This window comes from Coregonus clupeaformis, chromosome 33, assembly GCF_020615455.1.
Source record: "Coregonus clupeaformis isolate EN_2021a chromosome 33, ASM2061545v1, whole genome shotgun sequence".
In the NCBI taxonomy this organism is placed as follows: domain Eukaryota; kingdom Metazoa; phylum Chordata; class Actinopteri; order Salmoniformes; family Salmonidae; genus Coregonus; species Coregonus clupeaformis.
In genome coordinates this window covers 24,791,700-24,814,605 of record NC_059224.1, presented here as the reverse complement: position 1 = coordinate 24,814,605, position 22,906 = coordinate 24,791,700, and the positions used below count along the sequence as shown (strand labels likewise).

Genomic DNA, 22,906 nt, shown 5'->3' with positions numbered 1-22,906 from the left:
AATGCACACAAAAAACATGTTTACACTAGGCTATATGAATTCTCATTGGCCCTCGCTTGCGTGGTAGCCTAAATCTTGAAACTGAGTGATAAGGGGTCTGACCGTAAAAATAGACACGAGATCATGTGTAGTCTATGGTGCACGTGTCTCCTCTGCTCTGACATCAACAGGCGGATAACCCGTATTTGGTTACACCGGACTCAGACTTGAGGGGGAATTTTTCCAATCAGATAGGCCTACGGCTTGTCGTTTCTACTGCGCTCAGTGCACTAGTGTAGGCTAAACATGTCTCACAAAGCTTGTTACACAAGCCCCGGAGCTGGGGGTAAGCGACCCCGTAACGACACAGGGAACAAGTTGACAGTTGTACTTGGTGCACAGTGGGGCGATGAAGGGAAGGGAAAAGTGGTCGACTTGTTGGCGACAGAGTCGGACATCATTTGCAGATGCCAGGTGAGGAAATAAGATTCAAATGTACTCATTTTTTTCTTATTTGTTCTTTGTTATACATGCATTTATTTTTATTTTGCAGAAGTTGCACTTGCAAGATAATGGTGCGCAAAGCCGCTCTTCTCTCCAAACCTTTGCTTTTTATTTTGACCCAAATTGCTTTACGCACCGGTTAACAATTGCGGCGGCTTAGTATATTTCTTTCTGTGAGCAATGTCACACAGTGTACAGTATGTGCCATTCATTGTGTAGCGTCGTAGCGCGATAGTTAACTTTGTTTCCAGGGGCATGAAATAAAACAGATTGGGCATTCACTATTTCAGCACGGCACCGTAGAATGTTGGGTTTATAAAGACAAGCAAATGCCGGTATGTTGTAACAAGAACCCGGCTCAACAGAAGTTTGGAGCTGTGTTGATGTGCGTAGCGTATCTATGAAAGCTCTATTACAATATGGGCTCGGGGAGGCCAGTGATGCCAGTGCCACAGTGTGCTATACTTTGTTCCAGACAGCACAAGTGGTAAAGGTCTCACGTCTCAGCGACATCAGTGGTATGCCGCATTCCCCTCAGTACAATGGCCTGATATATGTCAATGCGCGGTGACTGAGTAGTGGTAGACTAAACAACTGTGATTTACTGAAGGGGACATATTACTGATTTATTGGAAAGGCTGCTGATAACATATTGCAACCTATAAAAGTAACAGTGCGATTTGAGCATAGCCATCTAACTGTTTGAAGAATTTTAACCATTTTTAGACCCCTGTTAGCCTATTCTTCAGTGAATGGACCACAGCCTCTCACAGTTTGCACCCATTTATGTAAGTGGCTCCCCGGTGGATCCTGATCCCCTCTTTGGGAAACAGCTTACGATAGGTCTACATTCCTTTATGCAACTCTAGTCCCACCATGGCGGACTGAATACTCACTGTATCTCTCCTTGTCGGCACTGTCGCTACAAACCTCCAAAAGATGGAGGCCGAAATATTCTCAATCCAATAAAGAAATCCATGGCATTTTTGAAGAGTGGTGTTCAATTATCCTAATTGAGAGTGTTGGGCAGTGACAATGGGCAGCAGTGTCCTAAGGTCCCGAGGTCACTCACGCTATCATTCTGAGGACTGTCTGTGTAGCCTGTTTTAGTGCATAATGTAATCAAAGAGGAATTTGGGCAAGTATGTCACTGAACTATGACAAACGTGCTAAACCCTCAAGGGGCCAAATTGTACATTCCTCTGTAATAAATTATTCCTTATTGAATATGTAAAAATGGTGTTTAATCTCCAAACAATATGATTCATCATATTGTTCACTCTGTATTCATTTTCAGTGCTACAGTAAAAATAATTTGGATCAGGACATTCTGGTCTTTTAACTGACAAATCAACACTGATCTTCGTTAGAAAGTAACCTTAGAAATATGGCAGTGTGAATCTATATGAAGCTTCTGCTGGTGTCTTAATGTTTATTTATGTGATTGGCAATAAAAAGTGTTAGCATTTGCACATTTAGGTTCCTCTTTGGCACTAAGGAAGGAAGGGATTTGGTATTGGTAAACCCAGCCGAGAGCTGCCCAGTGACGCAAGCCTTCCAGACGAGCTAAATGCCTTTTATGCTCGCTTCGAGGCAAGCGACACTGAAGCATGCATGAGAGCACCAGCTGTTCCGGACGATTGTGTGATCACGCTCTCCGTAGCCGATGTGAGCAAGACCTTTAAACAGGTCAACATTCACAAGGCCGCGGGGCAAGACGGATTACCAGGACGTGTACTCAGAGCATGCGCGGACCAACTGCCAAGTGTTTTCACTGACATTTTCAACCTCTCTCTGACTGAGTCTGTAATACCTACATGTTTCAAGCAGACCACCATAGTCCCTGTGCCCAAGAAAGCAAAAATAACCTGCCTAAATGACTACCTCCCGTAGCACTCACGTCTGTAGCCATGAAGTGCTTTGAAAGGCTGGTCATGACTCACATCAAAACCATCATCCCGGAAACCCTAGACCCACTCTAATTTGCATACCACCCCAACAGATCCACAGATGATGCAATCTCAATCGCACTCCACAGTGCCCATTCCCACCTGGACAAAAGGAACACCTATGTGAGAATGCTGTTCATTGACTACAGCTCAGCGTTCAACACCATAATGACCACAAAGCTCATCACTAAGCTAAGGACCCTGGGACTTAACACCTCCCTCTGCAACTGGATCCTGGACTTCCTGATGGGCCGCCCTCAGGTAGTAAGGGTAGGCAACAACACATCTGCCACGCTGATTCTCAACACTGGGGCCCCTCAGGGGTGCGTGCTTAGTCCCCTCCTGTACTCCCTGTTCACCCACGACTGTGTGGCCAAGCACAACTCCAACACCATCATTAAGTTTGCTGACGACACAACAGTGGTAGGCCTGATCACCGACAACGATGAGACAGCCTATAGGGAGGAGGTCAGAGACCTGGCAGTGTGGTGCCAGGACAACAACCTCTCCCTCAGTGTGAGCAAGACAAAGGAGCTGATCGTGGACGACAGGAAAAGGAGGGCAGAACAGGCCCCCATTAACATCGACGGGGCTGTAGTGGAGCAAGAGTTTCAAGTTCCTTGGTGTCCACATCACCAACAAACTATCATGGTCCAAACACACCAAGACAGTCGTGAAGAGGGCACAACAACACCCTATCCCCCCCAGGAGACTGAAAAGATTTGGCATGGGTCCCCAGATACTCAAAAAGTTATACAGCTGCACCATCGAGAGCATCCTGACCGGTTGCATCATCGCCTGGTATGGCCACTGCTCGGCATTTGACCATAAGACGCTACAGAAGGTAGTGTGTACAGCCCAGTACATCACTGGGGCCAAGCTTCCTGCCATCCAGGACCTATATAATAATAATAATAATAATAATAATAATAATAATAATATGCCATTTAGCAGACGCCTATATACTAGGCGGTGTCAGAGGAAGGCCCCAAAAATGGTCAAAGACTCCAGTCACCCAAGTCATAGACTGTTCTCTCTGCTACCGAACGGCAAGCGGTACCGGAGCGCCAAGTCTAGGTCCAAAAGGCTCCATAACAGCTTCTACCCCCAAGCCATAAGACTGCAGAACAATTAATAAAATGGCCACCCGGACTATTTACATTGACCCCCCCCCCCCCTTGTTTTTACACTGCTGCTACTTGCTGTTAATTATCTATGCATAGTCACTTTACCCCTACCTACATGTACAAATTACCTCAACTAACCTGTACCCCCGCACATTGACTCGGTACCCCCTGTATAAAGCGTCGTTGTTATTTTATTGTGTTATTTTTTATTTATTTTTTTATTTATTTTATTTAGGTAATATTTTCTTAACTCAATTTCTTGAACTGCATTGTTGGTTAAGGGCTTGTACAGTGGGGAGAACAAGTATTTGATACACTGCCGATGTTGCAGGTTTTCCTACTTACAAAGCATGTAGAGGTCTGTAATTTTTATCATAGGTACACTTCAACTGTGAGAGACGGAATCTAAAACAAAAATCCAGCCCTCCTGTTCTCCACTCATTACCTGTATTAACTGCACCAGTTTGAACTCGTTACCTGTATAAAAGACACCTGTCCACACACTCAATCAAACAGACTCCAACCTCTCCACAATGGCCAAGACCAGAGAGCTGTGTAAGGACATCAGGGATAAAATTGTAGACCTGCACAAGGCTGGGATGAGCTACAGGACAATAGGCAAGCAGCCTGGTGAGAAGGCAACAACTGTTGGCGCAATTATTAGAAAATGGAAGAAGTTCAAGATGACGGTCAATCACCCTCGGTCTGGGGCTCCATGCAAGATCTCACCTCGTGGGGCATCAATGATCATGAGGAAGGTGAGGGATCAGCCCAGAACTACACGGCAGGACCTGGTCAATGACCTGAAGAGAGCTGGGACCACAGTCTCAAAGAAAACCATTAGTAACACACTACGCCGTCATGGATTAAAATCCTGCAGCGCACGCAAGGTCCCCCTGCTCAAGCCAGTGCATGTCCAGGCCCATCTGAAGTTTGCCAATGACCATCTGGAGGATCCAGAGGAGGAATGGGAGAAGGTCATGTGGTCTGATGAGACAAAAATAGAGCTTTTGGTCTAAACTCCACTCGCCGTGTTTGGAGGAAGAAGAAGGATGAGTACAACCCCAAGAACACCATCCCAACCGTGAAGCATGGAGGTGGAAACATCATTATTTGGGGATGCTTTTCTGAAAAGGGGACAGGACGACTGCACCGTATTGAGGGGAGGATGGATGGGGCCATGTATCGCGAGATCTTGGCCAACAACCTCCTTCCCTCAGTAAGAGCATTGAAGATGGGTCGTGGCTGGGTCTTCCAGCATGACAACGACCCGAAACACACAGCCAGGGCCTAGCCAGTCTCCAGACCTGAACCCAATAGAAAATCTTTGGAGGGAGCTAAAAGTCCGTATTGCCCAGCGACAGCCCCGAAACCTGAAGGATCTGGAGAAGGTCTGTATGGAGGAGTGGGCGAAAATCCCTGCTGCAGTGTGTGTGAACCTGGTCAAGACCTACAGGAAACGTATGATCTCTGTAATTGCAAACAAAGGTTTCTGCACCAAATATTAAGCTTTTCTGATGTATCAAATACTTATGTCATGCAATAAAATGCAAATTAATTACTTAAAAATCATACAATGTGATTTTGTGGATTTTTTAGATTCCGTCTCTCACAGTTGAAGTGTACCTATGATAAAAATTACAGACCTCTACATGCTTTGTAAGTAGGAAAACCTGCAAAATCGGCAGTGTATCAAATACTTGTTCTCCCCACTGTAAGTAAGCATTTCACGGTAAGGTCTACACCTGTTGTATTCAGCGCATGTGACAAATAAAATGTTATTTGATTTGCTAAATCTATGGTGCCACTGGTGGAGACATAAAAGAGGATCCTGCAGAAGGACAGGAGTGAAATGCAGCTGCAGAGGAGATACTGGAAGTAACAACATACACATAACTTTTAGGACAATGATAAAAGGTGCTTATAGGTAACATTTAAAGTCCTCAAAGATTTTTCAAATGGGCTCATTTCTATCTCCACCTATGCATCATTCAACAAGCAAAATAAAATAGTGGACTGTCTCCTTTGTGCCAAGAAAGAGTTTGTGCTTGTCACTAGTTTACTGCTAATGAGTGTAACGTGTACACTGGGAGTCGGGAAGCAAGTACAGGTAGTGAATTTAATAATAACAAGAAACACAAGTAGGTACAGACATGAAACACAGGAACAAAATCAATAACTTCTAGGGAAGGAACCAAAGAGAGTGACATATATATGGGAGGTAATCAGGAAGGTGATGGAGTCCAGGTGAGTCTGATGAGGCGATGGTGACAGGTGTGCGTAATAATAAGCAGACTGGCAACCTTGAGCGCCGGAGAGGGAGTATACGTGACAATACCCCCTCCCTGACGCATGGCTCCAGCCGCAGGACGCCGACCAGAGGGACGGTCCCGGGGACCAGGAGCGGGCCGATCGCTTCTGCTGAGGCACAGGAACCTGTCGAGCCGGCTGAGGCACGGGAGCCTGACGAGCCGGCTGAGGCACGGGAGCCTGACGAGCCGGCTGAGGCATGGGAGCCTGACGAGCCAACCGAGTCTTGTGAACCTGTTGAGCCGGCTGAGGCATGGGAGCCTGACGAGCTGGCTGAGGCATGAGAGCCTGACGATCCGGCTGAGGCATGGGAGCCTGCCGAGCCAACCGAGTATTGTGAACCTGTCGAGCCAGCTGAGGCGTGGGAGCCTAACGAGCTAGCTGAGGCATCCTCGGTTGCTCCGGCAGCGGCACCCGGACCTGACGTCACCAACAAAAACAAAAAACACTCCCTGATGCGTAACGTGTAACGTGTATGCTGGGAGTCGGGAAGCAAGTACAGGGAGTGAATTTAATAATAAATTAAACAAAACAAGAAACACGAGCGGCGTACAGACATGAAACACAGGAACAGAATCAATAACGCCTAGGGAAGGAACTAAAGGGAGTGACATACAGTACCAGTCAAAAGTTTAGACACGCCTACTCATTCAAAGGTTTTTCTTTATTTTCACTATTTTCTACATTGTAGAATAATAGTGAAGACATCAAAACTATGAAATAACACATATGGAATCATGTAGTAACCATAAAAGTGTTAAACAAATCAAAATATATTTGATGACAGCTTTTCACACTCTTGGCATTCTCTCAACCAGCTTCACCTGGAATGCTTTTCCAACAATATTGAAGGAGTTCCCACATATATTGAGCACTTGTTGGCTGCTTTTCCTTCACTCTGCCGTCCGACTCATCCCAAGCCATCTCAGTTGGGTTGAGGTCGGGGGATTGTGGAGGCCAGAACATCTGATACAGCACTCCATCACTCTCCTTCTTGGTAAAATAGCCCTTACACAGCCTGGAGGTGTGTTTTGGGTCATCGTCCTGTTGAAAAACAAATGACAGTCCCACTAAGACCAAACCAGATGGGATGGCGTATCGCTGCAGAATGCTATGGTAGCCATGCTGGTTAAGTGTGCCTTGAATTCTAAATAAATCACAGACAGTGTCACCAGCAAAGCACCCCCACACCATAACACCTCCTCCTCCATGCTTTACGGTGGGAACTACACATGCGGAGATCATCCGTTCAACAACACCGCGCCTCACAAAGACACGGCGGTTTGAACCAAAAATCTCAGATTTGGACTCCAGACCAAAGGACAAATTTACACCGGTCTAATGTCCATTGCTCGTCTTTCTTGGCCCAAGCAGGTCTCTTCTTCTTATTGGTGTCCTTAAGTAGTGGTCCTTAAGGCCTGATTCACACATTTATTTGGGCTGCAATTTCTGAGGCTGGTAACTCTAATGAACTTATCCTCTGCAGCAGAGGTAACTATGGGTCTTCCATTCCTGTGGCAGTCCTCATGAGAGCCAGTTTCATCATAGCGCTTGATGGTTTTTGCGACTGCACTTGAAGAAACTTTCAAAGGTCTTTACATTTTCCATATTGACTGACCTTCATGTCTTAAAGTAATGATGGACTGTCGTTTCTCTTTGCTTATTTGTGCTGTTCTTGCCATAACAACACAACTGATTGGCTCAAATGCATTAAGAAGGAAAGAAATTCCACAAATTAACTTTTAAGAAGGCACACCTTATAATTGAAATACATTCCAGGTGACTACCTCATGAAGCTGGTTGAGAGAATGCCAAGAGCGTGCAAAGCTGTCATCAAGGCAAGGGGTGGCTATTTGAAGAATTGTCAGGAATGCTGTAGGTGGGTGTAGTGGTGGAATCAAGCGCAGGACACCGAAGTATAGTCCAAAAGACTTTAGTTCAAATTCCAACAAGGAAAATACGAACAAAACTTGCCCGAAGGCGAAACTACGCACGAAGGCGACACAAACAAAAGGCGCACTAAACATGTGCGTAAACGCTCCAACACAGTGGAGTGAAGCTCAACCGAGCGAATAAGCAAAATCAAGCACAACACACGACAGAAAATCAATCACACACAAACACAGACACACCCAACGAGACTTAAATAGAACACTAATGAGGACTAACTAGACACAGGTGTACAACATCAACACCAAACCAAACGAACATGAAACATAGATCGGTGGCAGCTAGTACTCCGGGGGGGACGACCGCCGATGCCTGCCCGAACCAGGAGGAGGAGCAGCCTCGGCCGAAACCGTGACAAGAATCTCAAATATAACATATATTTTGATTTGTTTAACACTTTTTTTGGTTACTACATGATTCCATATGTGTTATTTCATAGTTTTGATGTCTTCAGTATTATTCTACAATGTAAGAAATTGTAAAAATAAAGAAAAACCCTTGAAGGAGTAGGTGTGTCCAAACTTTTGACTGGTAATTTATATAGGGGAGGTAATGAGGAAGGTGACGGAGTCCAGGTGAGTCTGATGAGGCGCTGGTGCACGTAACGATGGTGACAGGTGTGCGTAATAATAAGCAGACTGGCGACCTCAAGCGCCGGAGAGGAAGTATCCGTGACAATGAGCTATTTGTCCCCGGTTGCACAGATAAGAGAGTGTCAGTTTGGCATGCCCCTCTTCCTCCAGTGTGCCTGCCAGGCCCAGGGGATAAAGAGGAGATACATGCCTGGGGAAGCATGTATACATGAGAAGGGCATACTGCCCCGATTGCTGCTAAAATAGCTCTTACTCTAGTACTGCAGACTGTGGGATAGTTTGATGTGGGAAGACCTACTGTATTTCCCCAGGAGCCCCGCAGGCATGTTATAGTGTGACCAGCCAGTCTTGTGTATCTGCAGACAGTGGAGACTTGTTGGATGAGATAAATAACCCATACATTTATCGCATTCCTGAGTGCCCGCTCTGTTCTTCTTGTTCTTCTGACCACAAGGGCGGTAACAATGCAGGTCACACGGTGGTCGTGGATGGGAAGGAATATGACTTCCACCTCCTCCCCAGCGGGATCATCAACTCCAAAGCTCTTTCTGTGATCGGTGTGTACATCTCTATTCCCTGTCATCAGCAGCTTGCACTGACCAGTCACTCGGCTCTTTGGTTTGCCTGTTAGATGTAGGCCTACCATCAAATCATAGCCCACTGTGTATTCTTACACAGAACATCCCTTCTGTCTCTGCAGGCAATGGTGTGGTCATTCATCTGCCAGGCTTGTTTGAAGAAGCAGAAAAAAATGAAAAGAAAGGTGGGAAGATTTTGATATCAACATTAAGTGGAGTCATTGGCCTATAGTTTGTCTTAGGATGTGCATTTTGATAATCTATTTAGAAAGGAACAGCAGATGAGAGGACAGAGTGATTTTGTCTAACTGTTTTATGTTTCCTTCCCGCAGGCCTTAAAGACTGGGAGAAGAGACTGATCATATCAGACAGGGCCCACATTGGTAACTAACACTCTTATTGGAAAACAGCTGCATGTAGAAGAGAGGGCAAAGGACATGTAGTTCAGATAGTGCTAAAAACAGATAATACAAACACAATTGTTTGTTGAGAGTAACAGATGTGGTGTGATAGGATAGAATTGATTATTGCTGATTGCCCACCAATCAATTGCTGATTGATTTATGTTAGCACTTTTTACAGTTACTGTAGGTTATGTAACAATATGGCAATGCAATATTTAATATTGTTTGTGTTGTGACAACAATTTAACATTGATCACCAGCTGTGAGACCATGATTTTAAGAATACTTATTTACAGTGCTGATAAACAGTTGTTGCAGATAATCTTAGAACATGGAGAGACATTTATCCCATAGTCTCACATGTTCCGATGGCATGTTCTGCTGTTGACAGGCATATGTTTATGTGTCCGTGGTGTGAAATAACCTGTTTACCCTTTGGACAGTGTTTGACTTCCACCAGGCAGTTGACGGACTCCAGGAGGTACAGAGACAAGCACAGGAAGGGAAAAAGTAAGAACAGGAAATTACACCTTCTACTGCAGGACTCAAACAACACTTTACTAAAGCCTGCAGGTGTAATGCATTGTGATGCATTGTAAAACTTGTCATAAATCATGATACATTATAAAGGCATGCGATGCTTGTAACGTGTTATTAAGCATTACCTGCAGGCTTTAAGTAAAGTGTTACCAGATTAAGTGTTTTATTAGAATCATAATTCATGTAGCGTTGAAATGCTTATATTCCTCAAATAGTGTTGTAATTCTTCATTTACTTCATACAGTATTGGAACCACAAAGAAAGGCATCGGACCAACCTACTCAAGCAAAGCATCACGTACGGGGCTGCGTATCTGTGACCTTCTAGCTGATTTCAAAGACTTTTCTAAGAGGTAAGTCTCACCATCGTCACCTTCACCCACAGAGACTGAGGGTTATGGGGAGTGCCAGTTGGCATTTGGCTCTCTGGACAATGGGAACATTTATTATGGACATATTGCTCCAGTATATTCATGTTCTTCTGATGGTGGCTTGGTTCTAGGTTCAAGAACCTTGCTCAGCAGTACCAGGCCATGTTCCCCACATTGGAGGTAGATGTTGACGGTCAGCTGAAGAAATTAAAGGTGGGTTTCATGAAGTGTGCATTTTTTTTATGTGTTTGTTTGTGTATGTTGACATGGCTATGGGGTAAATACCCCTCAGCTAGTAGAAAATGTATGTCAGAATTGTAACGGAGTGGACACACTCATAACTCATCATCATCACCCCATAATAACCATGAAATCCTCTCTGTCATGGGGTGAGGTCTAAATTTAGCATCAGAGAAGCAGATGAGAATTACAGTAGCTCTGCTCTCATGATCCATCTATCCATATAGTAGGAACAAATCTAATCTTGCATCCTGTCTAATCATATAGGAGTATGCTGAGCGGATAAGACCCATGGTGCGAGACGGTATCTATTTCATGTACGATGCTATTAATGGACCCCCTAAGAAGATTCTGGTGGAGGGAGCGAACGCTGCCTTGCTTGACATTGACTTTGGTAAGGAATACTATACTCCCCTGTGGCTGACCGTATGAGACTGGTATAGACGCATGGATATGAATAAGCACTGTTCGCCCAAGAGTCATGGTACTCACTACTGTAAGTCGCTTTGGATAAGAGCGTCTGCTAAATGACTAAAATGTAAAGGTATGTTCATAGACATGGTAAGTTTCCTTAGAAGGGGTTTGTGTTTGGTTTCTTAAGATAGGCTAAACAACTATTTGGGTCTACACAGTCCTTGTTTACACCTGTTGACATAACCACATATACAGTCGTGGTCAAAAGTTTTGAGAATGACACAAATACTAATTTTCACAAAGTCTGCTGCCTCAGTTTTGATGATGGCAATTTGCATATACTCCAGAATGTCATGAAGAGTGATCAGATGAATTGCAATTAATTGCAAAGAATGAAAATGAACTTAATCCCCCAAAAACATTTCCACTGCATTTCAGCCCTGCCACAAAAGGACCAGCTGCCATCATGTCAGTGATTCTCTCATTGACACAGGTGAGAGTGTTGACAAGGCTGGAGATCACTCTGTCATGCTGATTGAGTTAGAATAACAGACTAGAAGCTTTAAAAGGAGGGTGGTGCTTGAAATCATTGTTCTTCCTCTGTTAACCATGGTTACCTGCAAGGAAACACGTGCCGTCATCATTGCTTTGCACAAAAAGGGCTTCACAGGCAAGGATATTGCTGCTAGTAAGATTGCACCTAAATCAACCATTTATCGGATCATCAAGAACTTCAAGGAGAGAGGTTCAATTGTTGTGAAGGTGTCAGGGCGCCCAAGAAAGTCCAGCAAGCACCAGGACCGTCTCCTAAAGTTGGTTCAGCTGCGGGATCGGGGCACCACCAGTGCAGAGCTTGCTCAGGAATGGCACCAGGCAGGTGTGAGTGCAGATGAAGGCTTTTGGAGGATGGCCTGGTGTCAAGAAGGGCAGCAAAGAAGCCACTTCTCTCCAGGAAGCACATCAGGGACAGACTGATATTCTGCAAAAGGTACAGGGATTGGACTGCTGAGGACTGGGGTAAAGTCATTTTCTCTGATGAATCCCCTTTCCGATTGTTTGGGGCATCTGGAAAACACCTTGTCCGGAGAAGACAAGGTGAGCGCTACCATCAGTCCTGTGTCATGCCAACAGTAAAGCATCCTGAGACCATTCATGTGTGGGGTTGCTTCTCAGCCAAGGGAGTGGGCTCACTCACAATTTTGCCTAAGAACACAGCCATGAATAAAGAATGGTACCAACACATCCTCCGAGAGCAACTTCTCCCAACCATCCAAGAACAGTTTGGTGACGACCAATGCCTTTTCCAGCATGATGGAGCACCTTGCCATAAGGCAAAAGTGATAACTAAGTGGCTCGGGGAACAAAACATCGACATTTTGGGTCCATGGCCAGGAAACCCCCCAAACCTTAATCCCATTGACAATTTGTGGTCGATCCTCGAGGCGGGTGGACAAACAAAAACCCACAAATTCTGACAAACTCCAAGCATTGATTATGCAAGAATGGGCTTCCATCAGTCAGGATGTGGCCCAGAAGTTAATAGACAGCATGCCAGGGCGGATTGCAGAGGTCTTGAAAAAGAAAGGTCATCACTGCAAATATTGACTCTTTGCATAAACTTAATGTAATTGTCAATAAAAGCCTTTGACACTTATGGAATGCTTGTAATTATACTTCAGTATACCATAGTAACATCTGACAAAAATATATCATAACACTGAAGCAGCGAACTTTGTGAAGACCAATACTTGTCATTCTCAAAACTTTTGACTGTACAGTAGTCGTTATAATGAAATAGGACGTTTTAAAGGAAGACATTCCCCCACACAGTTTGCTAGCAAATGGTCTGGTGCACATCCAGGAGGCGATCAGAAATGCATTCCTTTAAAATGTTTCTCTCGTCTCCCAGGAACATACCCATTTGTGACATCATCAAACTGCACCGTGGGTGGTGTGTGCACCGGACTGGGCATCCCACCTCTGAACATTGGTGATGTGTATGGGGTGGTGAAGGCCTACACCACTAGAGTGGGCATCGGGGCATTCCCCACAGAACAACTCAATGTGAGTCGAACCCCAAACATGATACACTAAATGCAAATAAGAGGAGCTATAGAATGAAGAACATAATGTCAGAATTCAAACTCAAAGTAGTCAGAACTACACAGAATAGAGTAGTTGAAGGTCTGATTGCTCAGACCAGCTTTTCTGCTGGCATCCGTCCTTACAGGAGGTTGGGGAGCTGCTGCAGACGCGGGGCTGTGAGGTGGGTGTGACCACAGGGAGGAAGAGACGCTGTGGATGGCTGGATCTGGTCATCCTGCGTTACGCCAACATGATCAACGGGTTCACCGCGTGAGTGTCACAGCAGGTTTTGCCATGCCCCGAATGTTGTGCAGTCCTGTTTTCTTTATAGAGAATTTGGGCCACATTGCCACCTACTGGATCTTATTGGGGGGGATGGCAAGAGAAGAGAGATACATTTTAACCTTGTTTTTCAATCACAGGTTTGCATTAACCAAACTTGATATCCTTGATGTGATGGATGAAATCAAAGTGGGAGTGTCTTATAAGCTCAATGGCAAAAAGATTCCCTATTTCCCAGGTAAGACTGACTGAATTTAGTAGTGTACATATTCCTTCATAAATGTATGTGATGAAACAAACAAAGAAGATGGTGTTGGCTTTATAAGATTAATTAGGAAAAAATGTCCACGAAACCTTTCTCCATGGACTGTATGACCCATGTCTTCTCAGCTAACATGGACGTCCTGCAGAAAGTGGAGGTGGAGTACGAGAAACTGCCTGGCTGGAAGAGTGACACCTCAGCCTGTAGGAAGTGGGAAGATCTGCCAGTCAAAGCCCAGAGCTACATCCGCTTTGTGGAGATCCACGTTGGCGTACCCAGTAAATATTCTATTCCAAATTCAGGACCTACATTCTGTTTTTAAAATAATGAGATCAATACATTAAAACTTTTCAATGGCTCTTAATCAACTTTTTCTCTTTCCAGTCAAATGGGTTGGAGTGGGCAAGGCCAGGGAGTCTATGATCCAGTTGTTCTAGAACACAAGACCTGCATCAATCCTTCCTCTCTCAATGAAGGTGATTGAGGTGCTATGGCTTTATCTGCCCTGGTCAGATTTCCTCTGTTTTGAAAATTGTTTTCCTACTTTACGGGGCTGCCGCAGCCACACAAAGTGAGCAAATATGTGACTTTGAGACTAGATGAATGTTCAGAAAATACTTCTATTGATTGTGTCTCAGTGGCTCTTCTCTTTTGCAATTTACAAACAAGTTCAAATAGACTTGTTTATGACCCAATTCCTTTCTTTGCACTGATACAGCATTTGAGTATACATTACTGTCATGTCAGGTAGCCTACGTTGTTTAGACTTGAATGAACCTTGGCCAGTATCTGATGCCTAATATTTGCATGCTGATGTAGAACAATAGCTGATATGTGAAACTATTTTGAACACTGCAATGGCCAGAATTATGTAGTTATGAGTATAACATAAAAAAATTTATTCAACCTTTATTTAACTAGGCACTTCAGTTAAGAACAAATTCTTATTTACAATGACGGCCTACCAAGAGGCAAAAGGCCTCCTGCGGGGACGGTGCCTGGGATTAAAAATAAAAATGTAGGACAAACCACACATCACGACAAGAGACACCACAACACTACATAAAGAGAGACCTAAGACAACAACACAGCATGGCAGCAACACAACACAGCATGGCAGCAACACAGCATGGTAGCAACACAACATGACAACAACACGGTAGCGACACAACATAGCAGCAGCACAACATGGTAGCAGCACAAACATGGTACAAACATTGTTGGGCACAGACAACAGCACAAAGGACTACAATGCATCACGCGAAGCAGCCACAAGTGTCAGTAAGAGTGTCCCATGATTGAGTATTTGAATGTAGAGATGGAGAACATGTTGTGGTCTAGGTGTAAATGATGTGTCCTGCTACCTGTCCAAGAACTTCAAGTGCAATACTGTATCATGTTGTCCACACTTTGTTGAAAGAGCACAGGGATCCATTATTTTGCCTCTGTGACACATTTGATTATATAAAACACATTTTTGTACCAATCAACTCTGTCACAATGTATTTTTGCACCTGTCAAATTTCAGTTTCTTTTTAATATTATGTCCCCCATTGATACTGTCACGGAATCTGCCGAGGCTGTTCCTCCTCCTTGCTCGGGCAGGTTTCTGTCACGAGTTGCTAAGCCAGAACCCAGAAGCAGACCAGGACAAGGTAAGTTGAAACGAAGGTGAGTGTTTATTTACAAATTCAAGAGTGATGCTGAATAATCCAGGGAACAGAGCGGGCGGCGTTGATTAGTTGTTGGGGGTGCAGTGGTTGATCCCATCCTGGGTCGGCAGCCGCCGACCACCAGGCAGAGGTTGGATGAAGGTTCCGGACGGGTGACTGCAGATGGAACAAAACGGGGGTAAGTAAGCAACAAACCAACAAGGTGCAAAAACAACAAAACTAACGCTAGGCTCTAAGACTGATACTCTGGTAAACCTACTGTTCATGGCTAACGATCCGGCAGGGAATGGATGTTAGGCCAGAGCCTAAGAAGGGTGATGATCAGGACCAGGTGTGCAGATTGCTGATGGGATGCAGGTGCGGAAATCAAGAGAGCTCCCCGGAGCGTTCCAGAACCCTCGGGAAACTGGAGATCCCGAGCAGAAAAACTAGTCCACAGACAGGACCCGACTCAGACTGCCGGGATCGTTACAGTACCCCCCTCCGGCGAAACGCCACCGGGCGGACTCCCGGAGCGCCAGGATGGAGGCGGTAGAAGTCACGGATGAGGTCAGCATCTAGGATCTGTCGCGCGGAATCCAACTCCTCTCTTCAGGACCATACCCCTCCCAGTCCACGAGATACTGGAAACCCCGGCCCCGCTCGTCTGGAATCCATGATGCGTCGCACCGTGTAGGCAGGACCACCTCCGATCATCCGAGGAGGAGGAGGAGGAGGCGGAGGAGGCAACAGAGGACTGAGGAAAACCGGCTTGAGGCAGGAGACATGAAAGGTGGGATGGACTCTGAGCGTCCTCGGGAGTTTGAGTCGAACTGCCACCGGATTGATCACCTTCTCCACCACAAACGGACCAATGAACTTCGGTAACAACTTCCTAGACTCAGTCCGAAGGAAGATCCCGTGTGGCCAACCAGACCCTATCTCCGATGGTGTAGGTGGGAGGCGGGGATCCGGCGACGAATCGCCTGGAGCTGATACCGGTCCGAAACTCTAAGGAGTGCCTTTCTGGCCCGATGCCAGGTCCGGTGGCAGCAGCGAATATGGGCCTGAACAGAAGGCACTGAGAGCTCCTTCTCCTGAGAAGGGAACAAGGAGGTTGGTAGCCATACAGGCACTGGAAGGGGAGACATCCCAGTGGCCGATGTAGGGAGAGTATTGTGGGCATACTCAACCCAAGGCAACTGAGAGACCCAGGAGGTGGGGTTGGAAGAGGCCAGGCAGCGTAGGCGTGGATTCCATCTTCTGGTTGGCTCTCTCCGCCTGACCATTAGATTGGGGGTGAAAACCAGATGTGAGACTGACTGTAGCTCAATGGCCAAACAGAAGGACTTCCAGACAGCAGAGGTAAACTGAGGGCCACGGTCGGAAACGATATCACTGGGCAACCCGGGACCCTGAAAACCTCCCTAACCAGGATCTCGGACGTCTCCGAGGCAGAGGGAAGCTTGGCAATTGGCACAAAGTGGGCGAACTTGCTGAATCTGTCCACGATAGTCAGAACGACCGTGTTCCCCTCAGAAGCGGGCAACCCAGTGACAAAGTCCAGGGCCAGATGCGACCATGGTCAGCGGGGAATAGGAAGGGGGTGAAGTAGTCCAGAGCTGGGCGATTGGTACCCTTATTCTGCGCACACACTGGACAGGCAGCAACATAACCCCGAGTATCCTCGGCCATGGCAGGCCACCAAAAACATCTGCGAAGAAACGCCATCGTCCGAGCCACGCCAGGGTGACAAGCCATCTTGCTGGCGTGGGACCATTTGAGGACCGCAGGACGAACCGACTCAGGCACAAACAACCGACCGGGTGGACCGTTACCGGGACCGGGCTGCGTCCGAAGAGCCGCCATCATCTCCTCCTCAATCTTCCACCTAACAGCTCCCACGACGCAGTTCCGGGGGAGAATTGTCTCGGTCTTGGACCCACTCTCCTCCGTCTTGGAGAACATCCGAGACAAGCGTCCGCCTTGCCGTTCTTAGATCCAGGTCGGAACGTCAGGGAAAACTTGAATCGTCCGAAAACAACGCCCACCTGGCCTGGCCGGGAGTTGAGACGTTTAACCGATTGCACGTAAGCAAGATTCTTGTGGTCAGTCCAGACAATAAACGGTTGCTCCGCCCCCTCCAACCAGTGGCGCCACTCCTCCAAGGCAAGTTTCACCGCGAGAAGCTCCCCGGTTACCCACATCGTAATTCCTCTCCGCAGGCGAAAGCGACGAGAGTAGTAGGCGCAGGGATGGAGTTTACTGTCCGTGGAGCATCGCTGCGACAGGATGGCGCCAACTCCCACATCAGACGCGTCCACTTCAACGACGAACTGACGGGCCGTGTCCGGTTGAGAGAGAGAATCGGTGCGTTGGTGAATCGCCTCTTCAAATCCAGAAAGCGCTCGATCCGCCTCCGGATTCCACTTGAAGGTCCTGATACTGGAAGTCAAGGCAGTTAACGGAGCGACCACACGGCTGTAATCCCGGATGAATCTGCGGTAGAAATTCGCAAACCCCCAAAAATCTCTGGAGCTGCAATCTCGTACCGGGCTGGGCCCATTCCAGAACCGCTCTAACCTTCTCCTGGTCCATCCTAATCTCTCCCCTGGAGATGATGTACCCGAGAAAGGATGTCGTGTGGGCGTGAAACTCGCACTTCTCGGCCTTCACGAACAGGCGATTCTCCAACAATCGCTGCAGAACCTGCCGGACATGCTGGACGTGGTCGGAAGGTTCCTTCGAAAGATCAGAATGTCATCCAGGTAAACAAACACAAAGAGACCGATCATATCTCTCAGGACGTCGTTCACCATACTCTGGAATACCGCTGGAGCATTGGTCAGTCCAAACGGCATCACCTGATACTCGAAGTGACCCATCGGTGTATTGAAACCCGTCAACCACTCGTCCCCCTCTCTGATCCGGACCATGTGATACGCATTGCGTGGGTCTAGCTTGGTGAACACCGTAGCACCCTGTAAGGAGTCGAAGGCAGAACTCATCAAGGGCAGGGGGATACTTGTTCTTGACCGTGATGTCATTCAACCCCCGATAATCAATACACGGTCGAAGAGAGCCATCCTTCTTACCCACAAAGAAGAATCCTGCCCCAGGGGTGATGACGAGGGACGAACGAGACCAGCAGCTAGGGACTCCTTGATGTAGGTCTCCAAAGCCTCACGTTCAGGTCGGGAGATACTGTATAACCTTCCCTTGGGGTAGACAGCTCCAGGGAACAGGTTGATGGCACAATCATATGGTCGGTGGGGAGGGAGTGACAGAGCCTTCTGCTTACTGAAAACTTCCCCCAAATCGTGATATGTCTCGGGAACCAGGGACAAATCTGGGGGTTTAGCCTCAATCACCTGACTGGGAACCGAATGGGGGCAGGCAGTCTTGAGACAGTTAGCATGACAATCAAGGCTCCAACTTCGTTACCTTGCCCGTCACCCAATCGAACGTGGGATTGTGTTCCTTCAGCCAGGGGTATCCAAGGACCAGAGGAACATGGGAAGACGGCAGAATGAAGAATGAAATCATCTCAGAATGATTCCCCGACAACAGCATCTTAACCGGTTCAGTCCTCATCGTGATACGTGCCAGACTACTGCCGTCCAGAGTGGTAGCTTCAATGGCTTCCGGCAATTGCTCCTTGGAAAGCCCCAGCTGTTCCACCAACTCGGCATCTAGAAAGCTTCCATCGGCACCTGAATCGACAAAAGCGTTAATCGCTAAGCTCTGATTCCTGTTCATAAGGGTAGCCGGGAAACGGGGTCTGACAGAGGTATTGAGAGGTCGAAACTGGCTCGCTAAAGTCCTCCCAACTTTAGCGAGCCGCGCAGTTTGACGACCCGACTGGAACCTGAGAAGCTGATCGGTTGGACCGGAACCCATTGCTTCTCCCTCCTTCGGCTCTCGGACTCGATTATCCACCCGAATAGACAAGGCTACCAAGCTGTCCAGGTCACTAGGCTCCGGATAGGAGATCAACTCATCCTTGAGCTGCTCCGACAGACCCTGGTAAAAGGCCGCTTGCAGAGCCTCCTCATTCCACCCACTCTCCACAGCCAACATCTTGAACTTCGATCACGAAGTCGGCCACGCTGCGAGTTCCTTGGCGAAGCGAAAACAGGCGCCTAGCTGCGTCCCTCCCTCGGACGGAATGGTCGAAGAGCTTCCTCATCTCGGCCGTGAACCCCTGGTATGAAGCCATGCAGGGATCCTGTCGTTCCCAAACGGCTGAAGCCCACTCAGCGCTCGACCACGCAGCAACTCAATCACAAAGGCTATCCTAGCCTTGTCTGTGGCATAAGAGTAGGGCTGTAGATCGAACACTAATCCACACTGCATAAGGAAGGAACGGCATCTTCCCAGCTCCCCCTCATATTTATCCGGCGTCGGAACCTTGGGCTCACGGAAGGACACAGCTTCAGAGCGGCAGGCGAGACGGTGAAACCGGTAGTGGATCCTCCACCGGAAACTTGCGTTGGTTCTGGACCTCCGTCAGACCGGTAGAAAGGTTCCGAACTGACAACGCGATCTCCTGTAGTACCGTGCTATGATGGCCCAACATCTTCTCCTGCTGGGTAATGGCATGGCGAACAGAGTCCAGGTCCGCTGGGTTCATTACTGGCCGGATCGTTCTGTCACGAGTTGCTAAGCCAGAACCCAGAAGCAGACCAGGACAAGGTAAGTTGAAACGAAGGTGAGTGTTTATTTACAAATTCAAGAGTGATGCTGAATAATCCAGGGAACAGAGCGGGCGGCGTTGATTAGTTGTTGGGGGTGCAGTGGTTGATCCCATCCTGGGTCGGCAGCCGCCCGACCACCAGGCAGAGGTTGGATGAAGGTTCCGGACGGGTGACTGCAGATGGAACAAAACGGGGGTAAGTAAGCAACAAACCAACAAGGTGCAAAAACAACAAAACTAACGCTAGGCTCTAAGACTGATACTCTGGTAAACCTACTGTTCATGGCTAACGATCCGGCAGGGAATGGATGTTAGGCCAGAGCCTAAGAAGGGTGATGATCAGGACCAGGTGTGCAGATTGCTGATGGGATGCAGGTGCGGAAATCAAGAGAGCTCCCCGGAGCGTTCCAGAACCCTCGGGAAACTGGAGATCCCGAGCAGAAAAACTAGTCCACAGACAGGACCCGACTCAGACTGCCGGGATCGTTACAGTTTCGGCGGTCGTCGTCCCCGGAGTACTAGCTGCCACCGTTGTATGTTTCTATGTTCGTTTGCTTTTGTCTGATTGTTGTACACCTGTGGTTAGTTAGCGTTGATTAGGTGTCCTATAAGTTCTCGTTTTGTTAGTCATGTGTTGTGTGTTATTGAGCGTCCTGTCTACGTGTCGGTATTGGTTTTCCCTCCTTGTGTTTTAGGAGAGGTTTTCGCACTTTGTGTGCGCTTATGTATTTTTCCTGTTTGTTTACGCCTGTGTGCGTATCGCTCGTCTCCGGGCACTTTTGCTCATATTTAATCACTAAAGACTGTTGTACGAAGCTTCTGTGTCCTGCGCCTGATTCCCGCACCTTCCACATACAGCACACTTTGACAGATACTGTACTATAACAGCTAAGATGACACTGATACCCCAAAAGTTCTCTAGTGCAATATTGTTACAAATAGAAGTGGAAATCTGATATGCAAATAAATCTGTTATATCGCATAATTTATCTGTTGTGTTTTATCTATTTTGTCTCTGGCTCACCCCTCTGTCAAGAAAAGATACCAGTAGTCACAACTCTGGTGAATACTGAGGAAATGGTACCATCTGCTGGACTGGGTTATTTTAATTGGCAGCACATCTCAACAGTCTGAAGTGGTTTCCTCTCCCTATCTCCGGCTGCAATTAGACAGGCAGACCAAATCGTATATTTTTGTTCCCTAATTGGTCTTTTGACCAATCAGATCAGCTCTGATGTGAGAACATCTGATGTGATTGGTCAAAAGACCAATTAGTGGAAAAAAATATCAGAATGCCTGTGTAACCAGCCGGAGATAGGGAGAGGAAACCACTTGAGACTATCGCAGCCTCCTTTCCTTTATCTGCACCAATCTGAGAACAAAATAGGTGAAATAGTACATAGTAAAATGTCATTCAAGGGACTTGCTTCCACCTGTCAGAACCTAAAATCCCTCTATTTATTTGGCACCGGTGTGGATTGTGACCTGCTCGGGATCAGTTGTGATGGGAACATTGTCTTCATTTGGTCTCATCAGAAAGTCTAGTACCACTGCACTGCTGAAATATTGCCAATGAGGCTCCTGTTTGGTCGTTTAGGTTATCAGATTAAGACCCTTTCCAAATAAATCCCAGCCACTTGTCCTTTTTACCACACCTGCTTCCCATGACCCTTCCTTTCCACTTCGAGTGTCACCCCAGAAGGCCACCGCCACCGCTGTCGCTTCCCTGAAAATAGCCAGTTACTGTGACCGAGGGATGGCCTGTTTAATGAGAAGGTTAGGGCAAATTAGATAGGAGCCTGCTGGAGTGTCTCATCCGGTAAGCAGGGGGCCATTTGGCTCTTTTATTAACATTAAATCCATAGTTGCTGTGAGAAACTGTTCCCGGAACTGTGTCCCTGCAGGGGAGGAACACTAGGTCTTTCCATCTGTCTCGCCACTTAACGTCTCAGCCTCTCCTTGGACATTTGTATTTATGTGTTTATGCCTTGTTTTCTAGATGTTTGTTTTCTGGATGCAAGTCCCTGTTGTGAGCCCTCTGTAGCTCAGTTGGTAGAGCATGGCGTTTGCAACGCCAGGGTTGTGGGTTTGATTCCCATGGGGGGCCAGTATGAAAATGTATGCACTCACTAACTGTAAGTTGCTCTGTATAAGAGCGTCTGCTAAATATGTAAAAATGTGTTCCACTGGTCCAGCAGGAGCCAATACAAATCTAATGTTGAAACAGTTCATATCTTTACTTCTGGCTTTATACTGGATGTTGGATGGGCTTTTCATTGACGATGATGAGGAGGATATCCACATGTTCTTTCTTTCTTGTAATTTAACTTACAATATGCTAGAGTCTGCGTTGCAGAAACACCTCAGAGAGAAAATGGCTCTGTTTTCAAACAAAGGCAAATAATAAACCGCACATAGAACTTGAAGAAAACAAGCAAAATTACTTGAACAGTTACAATATTTTAATTGAGGGGAGTAACATTGCTATTACATTGTATTAATATATTTAGATTGCAGTTATACAGTACCAGTCAAAAGTTTGGACAAACCTACTCATTCCAGGGTTTTTCTTTATTTTTACTATTGTCTACATTGTAGAATAATAGTGAAGACATCAAAACTATGAAATAACACATATGGAATCATGTAGTAACCAAAAAAGTGTTAAACCAATCAAAATATACTTGAGATTTGAGATTCTTCAAATAGCCTCCCTTTTCCTTGATGACAGCTTTGCACACTCTTGGCATTCTATCAACCAGCTTCATTAAGTAGTCACCTGGAATGCATTTCAATTAACAGGTGTGCCTTCTTAAAAGTTAATTTGTGGAATTTCTTTCCTTCTTAATGCGTTTGAGCCAATCAGTTGTGTTGTGACAAGGTAGGGGGTTATACAAAAGATAGCCCTATTTGGTAAAAGACCCAAGTCCATATTATGGCAAGAACAGCTCAAATAAGCAAAGAGGAATGA

At 46.6% G+C, this 22,906-nt stretch overlaps 1 protein-coding gene across 1 annotated transcript; it reads left to right on the top strand.

Annotated features, from left to right (window-relative positions):
- The first annotated feature begins 194 nt into the window (after positions 1–194).
- On the top strand, positions 195–14,499 carry LOC121548849 (adenylosuccinate synthetase isozyme 1 B). Its single transcript, XM_041860468.2, has 13 exons — positions 195–453; positions 8,867–8,969; positions 9,113–9,175; positions 9,323–9,373; positions 9,838–9,904; positions 10,179–10,286; positions 10,436–10,517; positions 10,812–10,938; positions 12,868–13,022; positions 13,189–13,313; positions 13,466–13,563; positions 13,716–13,865; positions 13,972–14,499. The coding sequence occupies exons 1-13, from the start codon at positions 286–288 to the stop codon at positions 14,022–14,024; spliced, it is 1,350 nt and encodes a 449-aa protein (XP_041716402.2). The 5' UTR covers positions 195–285; the 3' UTR covers positions 14,025–14,499.
- The last annotated feature ends 8,407 nt before the right edge of the window (positions 14,500–22,906 follow it).